Source organism: Solea solea, chromosome 20 (assembly GCF_958295425.1).
Source record: "Solea solea chromosome 20, fSolSol10.1, whole genome shotgun sequence".
Taxonomy (NCBI): Eukaryota; Metazoa; Chordata; class Actinopteri; order Pleuronectiformes; family Soleidae; genus Solea; species Solea solea.
In genome coordinates this window covers 6,852,635-6,865,455 of record NC_081153.1, presented here as the reverse complement: position 1 = coordinate 6,865,455, position 12,821 = coordinate 6,852,635, and the positions used below count along the sequence as shown (strand labels likewise).

Sequence of the window (12,821 nt, the reverse complement as noted above, 5' to 3'; positions counted from 1 at the left end):
TATTTGATTTATAAGATAAAACAAGCTCAACAGTGGAAAATGAAAAAACAAACCTGGCCATCAGGGCTGTTTCTATCCGAGTCTGAAACACAAAGGGACATGATTAGTTGTGTGTGCGTGTGTTTGTTGCCTCTTTAGGACCTTTTTCTGGCACCATGAACCTTGTCAGGACCAGTAAAATCTGGTCCTAGTGAGGCAGAACCTCATTTCTGAGGAACTGGTTAGGTTCAGAGCTAAGATTTGAGTTGTGGTTATAGTTAAGGTTAGGAGGTTAGGGATAAGGCCTCGGGTAGACTGTCCAAAAGAATGGAAGTCAAAACAAAATGGATAGAAATATGAGAATATGTGTGTGTGTGAAACATCTATAATATATGAAACATGGGACATGATAAGATCAGACTGATATTTGAAATGCATTAATTTTTCATGCCTTTTCAGAGATAATTCAAGCAACAAAAGTTTACTCACACAACAGTGTGTGTGTGTGTGTGTGTGTGTGTGTACCTGAACTGTCCCCTGGATAATCAGCCCCAGGCTTCTCCTCCTCTGCTGCTTTAGACATCCTGATATCTGCGGGACACACAAACACAGATATATATCAGACAGGCATGACAGAAAACACACGGACACACAAACACGCGGGTGACATCACACTCGGGGTCGTTGATCAGGAAACTGCATCATGTTATTACACAAAAAACTGACGTCCACCTCTGCTATGACTGCAAATGAAAGATGTGATGATAAATGTTACATTTATATTAATATAAATGTTGCAAGAACATGAAGCTTTGTTTAAAATGATTCCAAGCACTTGGATAATCACAATTTGCACATGAATATTTATATATTAAATGAATATGTGTTCTCACTATAGTTGTGCTGCAACACAAATAATTATATAAATTAAACAACAGTATCATAATTACTTAAAATAAAAACTTTAAACTTTAAAATCTGCCCAGCATTTGCAAATTGTGTAAATCATTACATGAAAACAGACATGTTCCTATTATAGTTTGTTTTCCAGCAGAGACGATGGTAATTTGAGGCCCAACAAAACACGCAAAAACCACAGACTAGGCAAAAACTTTACCAACAAAACTGATGATTCCATACTGCAACTTATTTCTTTAAATGTAAACTTTATTGACCCAGGAGGCGACAACAGCAAAATCACACAACAGCAGATACAGAAATCATCCTAAATGCCCTCCATACGCCTTCCTGTATGCAGGGACGTCTGGGATTGCAGGAGGTAATTGGTCCAGGAAGAACGATGCTGCGCTGAGGAAGTGCTTACCTGAGCACCACACATTACTCAGCACCACCTTCACCACCAACACTGCTGGTGCTGCTGCCACCATCTTGGATAAGAACACCTCTTCACCCTCTCTTCCTCATCTGCTCTTAGCCTCTCTGTGTTTTGTGCTTTTATAAATCTTTCCTGGTCATCCCAGGATATTCTCAGCTCAGGCAGCGAGGAGATCGACACAGACAGAGAGAGAGAGCGCGTTGTGTCAGAAGAGTCTGACTGACGAGGAAATGATCAAAGTATAGACCTCGATATAAAACGTCTATGACCCTGAAATTCTGCCTCCTTTTCTATAAATGTAACTACAGCTCTCTCTCTCTCACACACGTACTTATGAAATATTATAGAAGATGTGAGACGTGGTGAGAATAAAAACTTGAAAATGAAAAAAAAGAAGAAGGATGGAAGGATGTGTGGGAGGAAGGAACGAGAGATGGATGGATGGAAGGAAGGAAGGCATGAACGAGGGATGGATAGGTAGATTGACTGTAAATTTGCCAGAATTAGATTAAAGATTAAATAAACTGTTTATAATCAAATCTTTTAATTTGTTTTCTAAAAAAACTTTTTATTTAGTTAATAGTTAAAACTATTTAAAAACATTCATAAAAATCTAAACATCTAATTGTAAAAACACAGGGCCTGAGTGGCCCTCTCTCAGTCTGCAGTTACTTCATGAAACCAGATGGTGGCAGCACCCACTTGGAAATGCTGAGCAGGGGAGAGTAATGTCATACAACACACACACTCACACACACACACACACACACAGAACAAGTCATGTTAGGGATTGAGGAGAATAAGACATAGTTAATGTTCAGCTGTGTGTGTGTGTGTGTGTGTGTAAATTATATTAATATGTTTAATAAACTGAGTGAAGAAATGATTTATTATATCAAATACATAAAAGGGGACACACGTGATGCTGCTAAATTAATCTGTCTCAACGTGGAAAGGAGAATATTATCTCAATGTGAATTCTCCAAAAATAAAATGTGTTGTGATATAAACGTGCATACAATTAAAAGTAGAGTTTTTAAAAAATAGATTTAATGTTATGAACGCACACACATACACACACACACCTGCCCCATAAAATATCCAGCATCACCCCTCCCCAACAAACCCCACATCTCTCTCTCTCCATAATGCCTCAACTGGCCCTAACCCCTCTGGCCATGGGGCCATTTTAACCCCCGTCCATCCGGCACCCCCTCCCCACCCCCTCACCTCCTCCATCTCTACGCCAACAAATCAAACGCACCCAAACCCAAATGTCACAAATGTCCAGGACAAATTAAATTCTATATTTTCTGTTTTTCCACACACACACACGCACACACACACACATTCGTTTCCATGTGTTTCTCTCACATTCCGCCTACTTTTTGGGGAGGATTTGAACAAGCAGGTGTCTCTCCAGGTTACACTGACCACCATCCTGACACACACACGGGGGTGGGGGGGAGGCAGAGACAGAGAGACCACTGGGCAGATGATGTATCTGTCTTCTGGGGTTGACATGGCTGCTGTCCAGCCTGCATTTGTGTGTGTGTGTTAGGGGAGAGGAGGGGGTGCAGGTCACTGTCAGGGAATTAGAAAAGGGAGGAACGAGTGAGGTAGAGGAGGGGTAGAGGGGGGACAGAATGGCTGCAGGGGTCCTAAACTCACCCCCTATCCCTCCCTCCTCTCTGCCCACTGACCCCGCCTCGGTCACGCCTGTCAGGGGCCGGTGACAGACGGCGCGTGGGTTTGTGTGTGTGTGTGTGAAAAGGAGGGGTTTGCCCCTCCTTTGGCGTGTGGATGTCAGAGGTCAGGCACATGGTCTCTGCCACCTCACGCCTCTCTCTCTCACTCACACACACACACACACACACACACACACGCTGCCTCTTCCACCTGTCCCCTGTCACATTCACTAGCAAACAAACACGCACTCGGTGACAGAGAGCAAAACTGCGACCGCTGTAACCAGAAGATCTTTGGAAAAATCTGCTGCGTAACAGAAAAAAAAAAAACACCACAAAACTAATACGAGTAAACGCAGCAGTCAGACACTTATGTGTAATATGTGTTCAAATAATGATCATACACATCATGGATTCACTTAGTAGTGAGAAAATCAAATGATTTCAGAATTTTCACCATGTAAAAGTATTACTATATTATGATGAAAAAATGTTTAAGTTATGTCAAATGTTTGATTATCATAAGTATAAACCCTAGGTCAATTATTCTGCATAATACACTGTTGTTTCAAAGTGCAATTTTGAACAGAAATGGATGAAACTGATTTTCAGCCCAGTTTCACATTTCACGTGTCACAAGGCTCAAATTTTGCAATGTTTGTTTGGAAAAATTGACTAAAATCAAGTCGATCACTTATAATCAAATAGCTGCAGATTATTTTACCTGTTACTCAACAAATTGTATTGCAGATTAAATGTTAGAGAAGACAGAAAAGTCTCAGGTATAATATTGTAATGTAATGATTTCACCACAAATATGACAGGACTTTAGATGAAGTGATGAAAAATACGTGTTAAAATATATAGAAACTGAGCTGTGGATACTTTAAAACGTGCAATTTGAAAGTGAACGCTTATAATATAAGGGAAATAAAACGGGCGATCAAAGTCAGAGTAAGTGCATTTTCAAGGTATTATGTCAAACCTGAATCTTAACTTTAAATTCAAAACTAAACAAATTAGTGTTAGATCTTAATTTAACAACAAAAAGCTGAAGATCAGAGCACTGTATGGATTTAATTTTGTGCATTTAGTGAGAATTTATACATATGTTAAGTATATTCTGCTTTATAGAATCAGAAAACCACATGGTTTCCAGCATTTCACACGAGATTTATGTGTAAAAATAAGTTGTGATTTATTGAAAGAGTCAAAAACTATATTGTATTTACAGTGTGAATCAGGTCGAGACAGTTTTTCATTTTTCAAAAGTTTTGTCCTCGTATGGAAAAGTCTGGGGGAAACATGTTGTAGTGACTACAGCAGCATTAAATCCTAAATTATCCTGTTCTTTCCAAACATGTCAGCGCTCTGACTTTAGTCCATGTCACATCCAGCAGGTTTACACAATAATAGTTACAGCCAACAGCAGCATGATGTTGTATATATTTTTATGTGTCTGACAATCTGACAATAACACTGTTGTTCCTAATTTGGTGACTCCTGCAGATTTCTGCTTCAATTAAAGCTGCCCTCTGCTGCTGCTGCTGCTGCTGCCTGACTCCTTCACCACAGGAAAAAAAGAGTCTGTCCCAGGTCTTAATAAGTTCTGCGTCGTGGAAAAATCTCACGGTGACGCAGATGATTCATGTGTCAATCTTTCAGGATAAACTGCATGTTTTTTTGTGAAATTTACTTGTAAAAACAGTAAAATAGTGAAGAGGCTGATTACAGTGCTGAGAGCTGAGGCTAATGAGTTAGCCGCAGAATGCTAGCTGCCTTCACATGCCCACTTTGACACATGCAGTGTGCAGCAGCAGAAGCAGCAGCCTCACACGTCCCCCATTAGCATCACACTGTCCCTCACCTCCCACCTCTCTTTGTCCTGCACTCACTCCATTCCTTGATTTATTCTCATTTCCTCGTCCTCTTGTTTCCACTTCCACTTCTCCACCAGCTCCCACTTAAACCCTTCTACCCCGTTTTACCTCCCCTTAATTTCTCCACCCGCACCTCTGTCGGATTTAATCTCCAACATCCCGTCTCTTCTTCTAACCTCAGATTCTTGTTAATCTCTTATCTGCCCACACAGCCTCCTTTTTCCCCACACTGTTATATGTTCTCTCCTTTTTTTTTGTTTTTAATAAATTGGTATTTGTTCAAACGTTTGCTAAGGGAAAAAATGCCAGAAGAAATTATCCTCATATGATGGAATAGGATGTTATTTTCATAATCGTTTAATCTGTCGTTTGTTGTTTGTTTATTTACTTCTTTGGTCCATAAAATGTTGAAAAATGTTCTCAAACTAATGTAAAAAAATATTACATTTTAATGGAGCAAAACCCCCTCCAAAAATATTCACATTTAAGAAGCTGAAAAACCAGAAAGTGTCTTTTAATTATTGAAAAAAATGGCCCTAGTGGAGTGGAATGAACAGGGGTGTAAAAATGAACCGATATGAATCAGTAATCAGTAAAAGTTGCACTGTATTGGCCTAAATGTGCTATAAACCCATCAATTACTCATTTAATAATGTTATTAGATGAGTTTATGTCCGGTTATATGTGGAAATAATATTACTTTTGTATAAACTGAGTTTATATTTGATATATCAAATGTATAAAACAGGACAGAAGCTGAGGAAACTTATCTACTTTAGCTACTATACTATCTATATATATATGTATATATCTATATACAGTAGAACTCACAATAGTAATTCTAAATGAAGAAAAATAAAAGAATATTATAGAATGTCATCAGTGACTCTTTCACTATTACACTGTAAAATCAGTTTATCATCAAAATCATAGTTAAGTAAAAATAAAGCTTTGTTTTAGGCTTCAGACTGGATTAAACTGACATTTATTTTGTCAGAATCTTGATTTTAATATATATATTTTTTTTAATCCACCACAACTACAGATACAGATAATCGTCATCTCTGTGAACAATTTATAATCTGATTTCTCTCTCTCTCTCTCTCCCTGTGCCTTTATCTGCGTCTCACTCTTTCACTTCATCCCTCCATCTCCACACATGCACACACACACACACACACACTCCATGTTTATCTCCTCGCTCCCTCACTCCTTCAGTAGTGGTCAGCAGCAGCGGTCATGGCATCACTGGACAGCGCTCCACTAGAACAGGACACACAGACCCGTTGCCAGGCAACAGCAATGAAAGATCACTCTGTGTGTGTGTGTGTGTGTGTGCGTGTGCGAGGCTGACTGCTGCTCACATGTGTGTCTATACCTGTGTGTGTGTGTGTGTGTTAATCATTAAGAATAAACATGTTTCCCTGCCTGAAGCAGCTGACGCTTCTCTGCGAGGCAAACAAAGTTATGCATGCTAATGTTTCCACTGCTGTTTCCACTTTTAACTACCTGTATTAAAGGATTATTCTGACCTTTACCCCACCACCCTCACCGTTTAGTTATAGTCACATCATACTGTTGTTGTCTGATGGGAAAAAGGTGAATAAACTCACTCTGTAGTGTTGAGCATTTCTCCCTTAATTCTTTGTTTGATGTAGACATTTATTTTTAATTACAAAGCCAAGTCTATCACTGCAAACCTTCAAAGAGTCCTATGTATGTTTTATTTATGACATAAATAACTCAAAACGGCCTATTTGTTATTGTGTTTTGAGAAGTCTGGCACACGTATGACACGTATGCTGCTACATGTCTCCTAATCAAAACGGCGAAGCAGCGTGGGATCATGTGCATTGTAGTCTTTGTCACCACTGCTGATGGAAAGCTTTAGACGTGACTTAAAAGCAGGTTTGACTTGGACGTTACAGCAGATTAATGCCACATATTATATCTTTAAGTGACAAATTTTGCGATTTTTAAGACAACAGCACAGCTTAATTAAACGCATTAAGTTTAACATGAATTTAGATTGATAAAGTTGCCCTTGTGTGATTATATTTGCATCTTTTACTTTTCTTTGTACAACACTACCATCACAGGTCTTGCAGTGGGATAATGAAATACTGTTACTAAGGCGTTGATGTATTTCATAAGAGAAGCATTTTCTCCATGTTCATGATGAAGAGTGTGAAGTGTACCTGCCTCTCCAGAGTGAATGAAACTTGCTTGTTCCTCTCTGATTCATGTTTCTGAGAGTTTATGCACAAAGTACTGCTGCACCTGTGTACCGCATATGCATGTGAGTCATTACACAAGAGTGTGTGTGTGTGTGTGTGTGTGTGCACGCAAGCACATGTGAACGTGCACGAGAGGGGGGGCCGAGCACTTTCCAAATATGTCTCCAGAGTGTTTATTATATCCGATACAGTACCTCTTTCTCGCACCACATATTTCTGTGCCGATCGATTCCTCTGACTCCCGACAAGACAATAATCGCGACGCCCTCCCTCTTTCCTTCTCTCCACCATTATTACTGCCCTCCCCAAGGAGCACAACACCAGGATGGAGGGATTGAAACAGAGAAATAAATAGAGGGAGGACAAGAGGAGGGGGGGGGGAAGGAGGAAATGACCACTGTGTGTTACTGCCTTCCTCCAGAATCTCCAAGACGGAAACAAATGAGCAAGAAAGGTGGAGGAGAGGCTGTTTTTTTTTGGTGGGGGGGTTGGGGGGGATCATATGGGGAGAGTGAGAGACATGACAGAGATGCTTTTGAAGAGAGAAAACAAGGGAAGTAAAGAGACAGTGGGGAACGACAGTGAGAACAGAAGGGGAAAGTGATGGTGCAGTGGGGACGAGCAAAGCGAAAACAAACGAGAAAAGAAGACGATGAAAAACAAAATGACAAGCGGGCGACTGAATTTTAAGGGATGCGGGGACAATGGATGACGGAGGCAAAAATAACCAGAGAGAAGATGAGGGGGAGAGAGATGTACGTTTACATGACACAACAAAAAACTGGATTACTAGGTTAGTCTGATTAAACTGGACTTTTAAAATAGGTGTAAACACACCTTAGCCCCGAAGAGTCTTTCTGCATGGAGGTTAACAATTTAAAGTTCTCAGTTATTCATGGCTTTTTGACCAGTAGTAATGAATTAAATTGGCATTCACTACCGGGTCAAATTATCTTTTGCTAGATTTTTTCTATTCTGTTCCACTTTTCAAGAAACTTCAAGTGGCCTATAATGACTGTCTACAATTATTACACAGGAAACTTCAACTGGCAGCAAGCAGTGGAAGAGAATTACTCTTGAAAGCAGGACTCAGAAGTTTTTAAAGCTTTACTGTGAAACCTGAAACACAGACTCATCTGTCGACTAAATAATTGACTGAAAGTTGTTTGTTTTGCTGCTGGCAAAAACCGCCAGGTTACCAGTCATGCACGTGTGGAAACACTGGTACAAACACCGGTTATAATCTTTTATGTTTGTTTTTAATGATTTGGACCTCAAGTCTCACAATAAATTGAACTGATAGGAAAGGTTACTGAGCTCCTTTGTGTTGTTGTTCTTCTCTTCCTACTGCGACTCCTTTTGTTTCCGGCACACTTGTGACATCACAGTGTGGACCAACCACTGGCAGTAAAAATGGTGTTAATCCACCTTTTTAGCAGGTTCAAAAATCCATGTGCGAGAGGCTTTAAATGAGGAGGACAAGGGAGCAGGGAAGGAAATAAATGAGCAGAGATATCTTAAGAAAAGAAAGGAAAAAGAGAGAGAAATGAGGGGCCAGAATTTTAGGTAACGGTTGACAACGGCAATGAGACAAATTGAGTGAGAGACAGAGAAGGAATGGAGTGAAAAGAGAAATGAAATGGACGTGAACGGAGCAGAGTGGACCTCAGTGTGACAGAGCAGCCTCACAGGAAATAGCAGCGAGGAAAAGATAGTGACAATTGGACTAACAAAGACACACAGCCTCGCCTTGATGCTGTGTGTGTGTGGGATTAGATGAGGAGGTTTGGAGGGAGGGACAAAAATGAACCGACGTGGTGGACAGAGAGACGGACAAATAATAAGATGGAAGGTTTTGAAAAGGGTTTGGGTTAAAAAAAACAAGAAAGAAGAATCCTGCGGGACGTGGTCACCACCGTACAGCGTGAAATCCCAGTTTAATGTTTGATCTAACGCGGATGTATCGCCACTGTCATCGTTCAGACGGGAAAATAAAAGCCAGGAACAAAACTGTGATAATCAGAATATATTCTTCAGAAGTGTAGATTTTTCATTCCATTGTAGAGCTGAACAGTTCACCTTCAAATCTAAATTAAAAATTGTCTCATTTATTTTAACGCAAGGTGGATATTTGAGTTGTTTGTATCCTCAATTAGAGATTATTTGTTTTTATTTGTTTATTTTTTGGGGCATAAATGTGTAAAGCCACTGACTTTTTAATAGATTAGTGAGAAAATGGGTAAGAACATACATACGTTTTTACTTTAACCGGTTCTCTAACTTTTCTTATCTGTTATCTTTACTTTTTATTTCTTATTTGAAACAAATTCACCCATTCATTCAATTAGGTTCACTACAGATTGGGCGATATTTGACTTTCTCAAAAATCTTTTTCACAGTGAATAAAACCCGTAAAGCTTCACTTGGAAAACTATATCCCAATTCACTCTGCAACTGCAATATCTGTCAGAAAAAATCGCAGTTGGACATTTTCCTCTACCAGACACTGGACAATTTTCTTTACAAGAATAAAAAGAAACGAATAAAAACCAGGCACAAAGAGTGAGGATGAGCTGGTTTTTCGCTCTCATTTGTGCCAGAGATGTTTCAGCGCTGCCTCCTTTTCCAGCTTGACCACCACATTTATCCGACGGGGGGGCTGAAAGGATCTCATAAGTCCAGGGGATGGCAGATTTTCTCCACCCGTAGAAGATCATATTATCCTTCAATTTGGAGTTATGAGGTGGCCGTGTGACTGCAGGGATATTTATGTTCAGACGATTTGGGTTCAGGCTGAAAATCCCCCTAAAGTAATAAAAAAAGCATCACGGTGATGAATTAACGCCTCTGATTTAGAATTTTTGGACCAACAAGTGAAAGGAAAAAAGGGAAGGTTGTGTCGTCCGGCTCTACAAGTGCAAACAAATAGGCTGAGGTGTGTGTTTGAAAGCAGCACCACGCTCCCCTGCAGCCGCGCTGATCTATGGTGCGTGCTGCGAGCCTTTAGATGGTTATAGGTTTACAGGTTTATCGATTGAACCCGACTTAAATTGGCTCCCAATTAAACAGAGCGCTTATTTGACCTCCTTACCCTCTTTCCTGTCCTCTCCTTTCCTGTCCCGTTAAATACCCTCCCCTCTCCTCCCTCCATCTCCATCGCAGCCAGCTCCTTTCCATCGACACATCCATCTCTCGCTCAGGGTAATACCTCTACACCCTTCCCCCCCTTTGCCTACAGCCGTCACCCCATCCCCATCCTGTGTTAGCAGCACCTACCCCCCTCCATCTTCTCTCCCTCTCTGTCATCCGACCATACTGCCTTCTCTTCTGCCACCTTAGATCCGATCTTTGCCATTTCTCCCTCTCTCCCTCTCTTTCAGTCAATCCATCAAACTCTCCTTAAATAACAACGATGAATTATTAAGTGTATTTATTCAAACAGCATTAATTATAAAATACAAGCATGGATGGAGAAGAAGAAGAAGTAAAAGAAGAGGAGGAGAAAGAAAAGATGGAAAGGTGGAGGGTAAGGTGCTTTAAGCTTGGAAATGGGGGGAGAGGAAAAAGAAGAAGAGGGAGGTGAAAAAAGGAGGTTAGGAAATTGGTGTGGCTAGCGGAACAGCTACCCTCCCTCCTCACCACCACCTCCACCTCATCCCTTGCTCCCTCCTCACCCTCCCTCCCCCATTCCCTTCCCCGCTCTGCTTTGTATTCTGCGGGGATGACAGGGGGAAAGCTTTATTGCTCCGAGTTTGTATCGATCGGGGCCCCGCACAGGGGGAAGCCAGACCCACGCGCTCAGAGGCTCTTTCACAGAGGCCCAACAACTCCTGACTGCAGACCACCTCCCCCTCCTGCTCCTCCTCACCCACCCACCTGCCTCGCCTCACCTCGCCCACCAAATACACACCCCTTCTTTTTTTTGATGATGATTTCCATTGCAAAGGAAAGTAATCAGAGAGAATCTATCTACATAATGTTCCTGACACACAATATGTGACTATTAAATCACAATATGTGACTTAAAAACATCCAAAAACAATGACTAATCTTATATTTTTTTTGAGCAGTGTACTTAGATCAGCCAAAAATGTTTCTAACACGTTTCTAACACGTATTGAAGAAATCCTTATTGAAGATAAGGGATAATTTCTTTCATGTTGTTTACCTCATAACCTCATATGTGGCACGGAGTTGCAGCTGCGATTCACAGAGGGTTTGCCTTTGAAAATCACCATAAGTAATGAACTTTTAAAAGCCTGTCTGTAGTCAGTGTTCCCACCGTGAATGCAAATATTTCACAATAAAAGCCTGGTAAAAAGAAAAGGAGAATAACGGAATCAAAGAAGTGAAACGCAAGAGTGGTTTTACTTCAAAATGTGTTTGTGGATGGATGTTTGTGACGTGTAAATATTGATATAAACGTTGACAGCCACTGAAATGGGACGTCTGATCACGCTTTTAAGTAACTGCTGCAAATTAACCACTTCCTGTTACTTAATGACATGATCAAATGGGGAAGAGGGAGGGTGAAAGAGTGAGTTGATCAGTCGGTGTCCCTTTTAAAAACAGCTGATCGCTGAGTAGCTTATGCTATAGATTGAGAGGATCATATACATATAAATACAACATTTGCTCAAATAGGAGCAGAATCATCTCCAAGTCCCATTTTTGGGCCTTGGAGATTGATATGAGAATGAGAGTGGATATGTATGTCTGTATACATTCAAAATAAAACAGGGAATTAGTACAACTAGTGCTATTAAAAATTACAATCTCTCTGGCCAAAGAGGCCTGTAACTGTGTGTGACTGCAACTCTCACACACACACACACACACACACACACACACACGCTGCCAAAACACAATCGCAGGCTGTGCGGCTGAGCTGGCGTCCTGACCAGAGTTGCATCAGAAATTCCCTAATCTGGCAGCGTGACCGTCCTCTCAGTTCCAGCAGACAGGGATAAGGACGCTCCAGGCAGATTCTGAATTTAGGGATAAGATGGGATGGGGATGCAGGTTCTGAAATCACCCCGGGGGACAGAGGGATGGAGTCAGGGATGAGAGAAGTGAAGGGGAGGGGTGAGTAGTATACGGTTGCCCCCCCTCACCCCTCTCTCCCTCACTCTCACTGTGCAGTCTGGAGACTATCCAAGAATTCCTTGGTGCAGAGGGTCAGGATAAAGAAACGTATAGTGCTTTTATATCGGCAAGTCCCAGCACCCGACGTCATCAACGGCAAGTGTTGCTCAACAGCAACATGGCAGATCACATTGAGCTGCAGTGAGCTAGAATTCAGGGGGACGACAGACAGTCACCACCAAACATCTCGTCTTTTCAACATCTACTGCACGTTCTTTGTTTCTTTCCTTTGCCATTTTCACAAATACAACACAAAGTTCATTTTTTAGGTCCCAGACAAATTCATTTTCGGTGTCGACGCGACGGTCGGTTCAAAATGTTGTTTTCGGAACAGTGACCGTGCAGGTGTGAAAGCGCTAAGACAAGTGATTTACTGTCCACATTTTTACCACATGTGAATTGATTTTTACTATTAACTTGTTTTCCTTTGAATTAATTATAAAGTTGCTGTTGTAAACATGTAAACAAACAAATTAGTTCTAAATGTTCATTTGTTGGTTCCTCCTGGGGATAAAATGCCCTTCTTGGGTAGTGACAGTAAAGAAAGATGACAGGA

General features: G+C 40.9%; 1 protein-coding gene across 5 annotated transcripts in view; it reads right to left on the bottom strand.

Moving 5' to 3' along the window:
• pou2f2a (POU class 2 homeobox 2a) overlaps positions 1-12,821 on the bottom strand; it is a 93,602-nt gene that overhangs the window by 17,756 nt on the left and 63,025 nt on the right. For all 5 annotated transcript variants that reach the window (XM_058619359.1, XM_058619362.1, XM_058619363.1 and 2 more), the window contains 2 exons: positions 505-570; positions 54-82 (listed from right to left, as the gene is read on the bottom strand). In XM_058619359.1, the coding sequence (XP_058475342.1) occupies positions 54-82; positions 505-570 (95 nt within the window). The remainder of the gene's footprint in view (positions 1-53; positions 83-504; positions 571-12,821) is intronic.